At 47.6% G+C, this 6,877-nt stretch overlaps 1 protein-coding gene across 1 annotated transcript; it reads left to right on the forward strand.

Moving 5' to 3' along the window:
* Positions 1-2,355: 2,355 nt before the first annotated feature.
* Positions 2,356-3,324, forward strand: LOC121306159 (noggin-2-like). Its single transcript, XM_041237899.1, has one exon. The coding sequence runs from the start codon at positions 2,400-2,402 to the stop codon at positions 3,237-3,239; it is 840 nt and encodes a 279-aa protein (XP_041093833.1). The 5' UTR covers positions 2,356-2,399; the 3' UTR covers positions 3,240-3,324.
* The last annotated feature ends 3,553 nt before the right edge of the window (positions 3,325-6,877 follow it).

The following is a 6,877-nucleotide window of genomic DNA, read 5'->3' on the forward strand; positions in this document are numbered from 1 at the left end:
TAATAACCAGAAAAATCTCACTGGAATCCGCTCTGAGTCTTTATTTTTTTTTTTCTTTCAATAATCGGAATTAAAATGAAATGGGTACATGAAGAAAGTTTATGAATGAGTAACACTAGGATCCATCGCGATAGCTTCATCCTCTGATTATTATTATTATTATGATGATGATGATTATGATGAATACTAATTGTTGTTATTGTAGAGGTGTTTATATTAAAAACAATCCAGGAGTGTAATATATAAAACGCTTACCTGCTGTCGTTTTTCAATGCGTGTGTGTGAGAGAGTACCTTTGTGTGTGTGTGTGTGTATTTGTGACAGTTCCTGTGTGTGTGTGTGTGTGTGTGTGTGTGTGTGACAGTGCCCTGTGTGTGTGTGTTGTGTGTGTGTGTGTGTGATAGTGTGTGTGTGTGTGTGTGTGTGTGACAGTGCCTGTGTGAGAGAGTACCTGTGTGTGTGTGTGTGTGTGTGTGTCAGTGTGTGTGTGTGTGTGTGTGTGTGTGTTATTGCTGTAAGATATCGATGCCTCTCTCTTCTTACACAGACTGTGTTCTGGTGTGTGTGTGTGTGTGTGTGTGTGTGTGATTATCAATGCCTCTCTCTTCTTACACAGTCTGTGTGTGTGTGTTATTGCTGTAAGATGTCAATTGTGTGTGTGTGTGTGTGTGTGTGTTGTGTCTCTGTATCGATGCCTCTCTCCTCTTACACAGACTGTGTTCTGGTCTCAGTGTGTGTGTGTGTGTGTGTGTGTGTTATTGCTGTAAGATATCGACGCCTCTCTCCTCTTACACAGACTGTGTTCTGGTCTCAGTGTGTGTGATAGTGTGTGTGTGTGTGTGTGTGTGTGTGTGTGGTGTGTGTGCTGTAAGATATCAACGCCTCTCTCCTCTTACACAGACTGTGTGTCTGGTGTCTGTGTGTGTTATTGCTGTAAGATATCAATGCCTCTCTCCTCTTACACAGACTGTGTTCTGGTCTCAGTGTGTGTTATTGCTGTAAGATATCCACGCCTCTCTCCTCTTACACAGACTGTGTTCTGGTCTCAGTGTGTGTGTCAGTGTGTCTCAGTGCGTGTCTCGGTGTCTCTGTGTTTGTGTGTGTCTTTGTTTGGGTGCAGAACCCTCTTATCTGGGTCGCTGTGAGGTCAGGCTGACCTGCAGACAGTGGACTGTTCACTCGACTCTGAGCTGCCCTGTATCCCTCCGCGCAGACCCAACCAGAACTGCTTTCAGAGTGGAAACTGAGATCTGAATTTAAAAACAGCGTTTTATCTGCAGCAGCAGCTTGAGTAGAATCTGTGGGTTCTTGTGCTTCTTCTTGGGAAGTTAATCGCAGGTGTGTAGCAGCGGGGCGTCTCTGATAACAAACCTGCCTTATTGAGTGAGGGAGGCTCTTATACTCTCTGAACAGCCTCCCTCTGCTCTGTGCTGGTGGAGCAGAGAGAGAGGGAGGCTCTTATACTCTCTGAACAGCCTCCCTCTGCTCTGTGCTGGTGGAGCAGAGAAAGAGAGAGGCTCTTATACTCTCTGAACAGCCTCCCTCTGCTCAGTGCTGGTGGAGCAGAGAGAAAGGGAGGCTCTTATACTCTCTGAACAGCCTCCCTCTGCTCTGTGCTGGTGGAGAAGAGAAAGACAAAGAGAGAGAGAGGCTCTTACACTGGCAGAACAGCCTCCCTCTGCTCTGTGCTGAAGAAGCATAGAAAGAGAGGCTCTTACACTCTCTGAACAGCCTCCCTCTGTTCTGTGCCTGTGAATAGGGAGGGGAGTGTCTGTTTCAGACGGTGTTTATGTGTCTGTATTGAATTGTGTTGTCGATATATTCAAGGTTTTGTTTTTCTGGTAGTATAAAGGAGTCCTTGAAACGGGAGCGAGTCCCTCATTGCATTTATATCTTTATAACAGCAACGTGTCCGGATTACAGCCGGCTGAACCACTCCGTTTATTATTAAAATATATACATTTATATTTTATTTATTTATTTTTTAAAACTGAAGAAGTCTCTTGTTTTTTTTTTTTTTTTTTTAAATTGAATAAAAGCTAACGAAGAACTCGAAGGAATTAAAATTATAACAACACAACGCGAGAGCGGTTCAGAACAACGACTGTGGAATAAAACGAGGAAGAAAAATACATTTTCTTTGAAAGAGAGACAGAGAGAGAGAGAGAGAGAGAGAGAGAGAGAGAGAGAGAGGAGGGAAGAAAAACGCGGGACATTTCTGAACATTTCTACAATTATTCCTCAAAGGTTAAAAAAAAAACAAGAACAAACATTTGACAGAGAAAAAAAAATAAAAAAGACATAAATAAAACCAATTCTAACAACAAGCCTGCGTTTGAATATATATATATATATATATATAGTTTTACATTGTCTGTATTCGTAATTATTGGTTTAAAATGGCATATTTAAATCTTTATCTGTTATTTTCATTGAGTGTCTGTTACTGGGCCGGCTGTGTGTTTTTTTTCCCGCTCAGCGGCTCCGCCTTGACTGAGACGAGTCAGAAAACTGCAAAAACAAACAACAACAACACAAACAGCAAACCCAACTCACACGCTGGCGCTGAAGAGATTCCCGACCTCCACTTGCTGAGAGCCGAGCAGCCTGCCCCCCTCCCGCTGCGGCCCCCCCGCCCTTACACGCTGCCGCTCGCCCGCGAAGACTACAGCTACCAGCCCCAGCCCCGGCACCTGAAGCCGGCTCGCCTCCTCAGAGTCCTCGGCGCCTCCTTCGACCCTTTCTGGATGTCCGTCGAAAAACCTTTCGCTCCGGAACCCCGCGAGACCAACGGCTCCTTTTCAAACCGCAGCCCGGAGCTCGCGGAGGGGGCCGCGCGCTACCGGAGAAAGCTCGAGAAGGAGGCGGGAGGAGTGGATCTGGACTGGTTCGGCTCGGACGAGCGGGACCGGTTCCGGGCGTGGCTGGTCCGGATGGCGTCCTGCCGCCTCACCCACCGCTGGGTCGAGCTGGGTCCCGTGTTCTGGCCGCGGTGGATCCGACACACCGACTGCGAGGAAGACGGAGCCGGACCCAGCTGCTCGTTCCCCGCCGGGATGACGTGCAAACGAGCCCAGGTGACCCAGATCAAGATACTGGCCTGGCACTGCTGGTTCGGACTGGGAGGACTGGGAGGACTGGGAGAGGGAGCCGAGGCGAGCGAAGCTAAACAGCAACATTGTCTTTGGCGCCAAGTTCCCTACCCTGTCGTGACGGCGTGCAAATGCATGTGTCGTTAGAAAGAAACCGATTTCTAACCATAATAATAACTCCTTTTAGTGAATGTTAGTAAATGATTTAAAAATATATCTTTCATCCCGTTAATAAAACATTTCAATTACAAGAATGTATTTTGCACTGATTTGTATAAATATTAATCATTTTTCACTTTTAAAAAAGTACGGCTGCTTAAAAATAAAAATGCAATTTTGAAACAAGCGGCGCTTAGAAAATATTGATATGAAAGAATTTATAAACATCAAAAAGCAAAAAAAAAAAAACCCAATAAAACAACGCGTGAACGCATGGTCTGAAATCAGTAATAACGCCCACCGGAGCGCCCAGGAGACGAGTCTAAACCTCATATATCAGTTGAGATGGTGACCAGTTTATAAAACCCCTCTCAGGCTGGTCTGAAGCACGACCCGACCAGCCTCGCTTTATAAAGCAGCGTGATGTCTTGAAGTTCGCATTCATGTCAATGCACAGCCCGCACACCTGCAGTGGGCTCGTCTCTATCCACGCATTGGTTCCTGCGTGGTGCTCCCTGGCACAGACACGTGTAAAAACACACTATTTATTGTTTCTCAGTAACTCTGCGTCGCTTTGACTGTGAATTCAGGAGCTGCTCTGCCGTAGCGATTACACTGTGAATCGGGACTACAGCTCCCAGCACGCCTCTGCTTCGCGGCCACGGTGAGGCATGCTGGGAGCTGTAGTTCTTTAACTGCGATGCGCTGGGCTGGGCTGTTTTGCATTGTTTTGCTCAGTCTGTGTTGCTCTGACTGTGAGTTCAGGAGCTGCTCTTCGGTTCTAGTCGCTGCTGTAGGCGAGTGTAACACACTGACACTGATACTAACACACACTGACATCCCCACACACTGACACACAAACACACACTGATACTAACACACACTGACACACACACTGATACTAACACACACTGACACTGACACACACTCACACTGATACTAACACACACTGACACACTGACACCCCCACACTGACACAGACACACACACACTCACAATGACACCACCACAATGACACACCCACACACTCACACTGACACAGAGAGACACACACACACAGTGTATTTGCTCTGAATTCCTCTCACGATGTAACACTGCACAAAAACATTCAAGAGACTCACCGAGAGAGAGAGAGAAGAGAGAGAGGAGAGGGTATAGAGGAGAGAGGAGAAGGATAGAGAGAAGAGAGAGAGGAGAGGGTATAGAGGAGAGAGGAGGGAAGGCGAGAGAATAAAACATGAAGTGAAATCAATAAACTAGTTTTAATTATTGACAATATGTGGGGGGAGAGAGAGAGAGAGAGAGAGAGAGAGAGAGAGAGAGAGGAGAGAGAGAGAGAGAGAGAGAGAGAGAGAGAGAGAGAGAGAAAGAGAGAGGGGGAGGGAGAGGGAGAGAGAATACAGTTCAGTCCTGTTGCCTTAGCCTGTGTGTGTATATTTCATTATTGAGCAGACACACCCCCACCCAGAGAAATACAGACACACACACACACCCACCCAGAGAAATACACACACACACACACACACACACACACACACACACACACACACACACACACACACACACACACACACACACACACACACACACACACCCACACACACACACACACACACACACACACACACACACACACACACACACACACACACACACACACACACACACAGAGACACACACACACACACACACACACACACACACCACACACACACACACACACAGACACACACACACACACACACACACACACACACACACACACACACACACAGAGAAATACACACACACACACACACACACACACACACACACACAGAGAACACACACCCACACAACACACACACACAACACACACACACACACACACACACACACACACACACACACACACACACACACACACACAGATTCCATTAGTTTGGAGCTGTTGCTGCTGCAGTTCATTACTCTGGAGCAGAGATGCAGCTGAATTGCTTTGGAGAGAAAGGGGACTGGAATCTGCAACTGGGACTGAACTTGGATTGAATTGTTTTGTTTTTTCCCCCCAAAGGCAACATTACCATAAAAAAAAAAAAAAAAAAAAAAAACAGATTTTCGATTTTTTTTTTTCTTCAGAAAAAGCCGAGCTCGGGTTCGACTCTCCTAAAAGGTAAGCGATGAAATAGCTTGAAACAGCAGTGGAACATTTACTACGGCTTTTACTGCACGTTACTGTTGTGATACTGCGCTATTTTTCAGCAAATAACAAGTTTTTAATTTGCAATAAAGCCGAGAGCTGTTTAATATCAAAGCGCCTCAATACTGCGGTTATTTATATATCATTTCTGCGTGGCTTTTACTGTGAGTACCGGTACAGCCCTGGCTAGGACTACAGCTCCCAGAATGCCTCTGCACCCGCGGCCACGGTGAGGGATGCTGGGAGCTGTAGTTCTTTAACTGCAATGCGCTGGGCTGGGCTGTATTGCATTGCTTAGTCTGTGTCTGTGAGCCGCTCTTCAGTTCTAGCCGCGCTGCTGTAGACGTGTGTCCGACCACTAGATGGCGCTGCTGGCTCTTCTATACAGACTGGTCTGCTCTAGCCTGTGTTACACGCGTGTCTCTGGCAGCGCAGTTAGAACTGAGAAGCTCCCCCAACTCTCACAGTCAAAGCAATACAGACTGAGCAACAAAAACAATCCAATGAAAGTCAGTATTTGAGTGATTGCAAGTATTGCGGCTTCGCAGTTATGAAAGAGTGTAATAACACCGATAATGGGATCATATCCTCTCTCCTTTTTTTCTCTCCTTCCCTTCTCTCTCTTCTCCTCTCCTCTCTCTCTTTCCCTCTTCTCCCTCCTTCCTCTCCCTCTCCTCTCTCTTCTCCTTCCTTCCTCTCCCTCTCCCCATCTCCTCTCTCTTTCCCGCTCTTCTCCCTCCTTCCTCTCCCTCTCCTCTCTCTTTCTCTCTTCTCCCTCCTTCCTCTTCCTCTCCCCATCTCCTCTCTCTTTCCCGCTCTTCTCCCTCTCCTCTCTTGTCTCTCTAGCTCCCTCTAGGAGGCTGTGGGTGGTGCTGCAATGCCTGAAACATGCCCCAACTCTTCAGAATGCCTCCCCTCCTTCTCCCCCTCCCCTCCATTCCCCCTCTCCCCCTCCCTCCCCTCCCCGGTGGTCCTGATCCCGGCCAGCGTTCTGGTCCCGGTCGTGTTCACTCTGATCTTCGTCCTGGGCACTGTGGGTAACGGGCTGGTCCTGGCGGTTCTGCTGCGGAATGGGCCCCAGGTGAAGTACAACACGACCAACCTCTTCATCCTGAGCTTGTGCGCGGCCGACCTCTGCTTCATCCTGTGCTGTGTGCCTTTCCAGGTGAGGCCACCGGGGGGCGATGCTGAGCAGGGGGCTGTGCTTTACAATGCTTCCCTGTGCTTTACCAGACCTCTCTGTGCTTTACAATGCTTCCCTGTGCTTTACCAGACCTCTCTGTGCTTTACAATGCTTCCCTGTGCTTTACCAGACCTCTCTGTGCTTTACAATGCTTCCCTGTGCTTTGACCTCTCTGTGCTTTACCTGCTTCCCTATGCTTTACCAGACCTCTCTGTGCTTTACAATGCTTCCCTGTGCTTTACCAGACCTCTCTGTGCTTTACAA

The sequence above is a fragment of the Polyodon spathula genome, chromosome 46 (genome assembly GCF_017654505.1).
Source record: "Polyodon spathula isolate WHYD16114869_AA chromosome 46, ASM1765450v1, whole genome shotgun sequence".
Classification (NCBI taxonomy): Eukaryota; Metazoa; Chordata; class Actinopteri; order Acipenseriformes; family Polyodontidae; genus Polyodon; species Polyodon spathula.

What these genes read in the sequence shown, in the direction of transcription:
- LOC121306159 (XM_041237899.1), top strand. Translation starts at nt 2,400, where the DNA reads ATGGCATATTTAAATCTTTATCTGTTATTTTCATTGAGTGTCTGTTAC.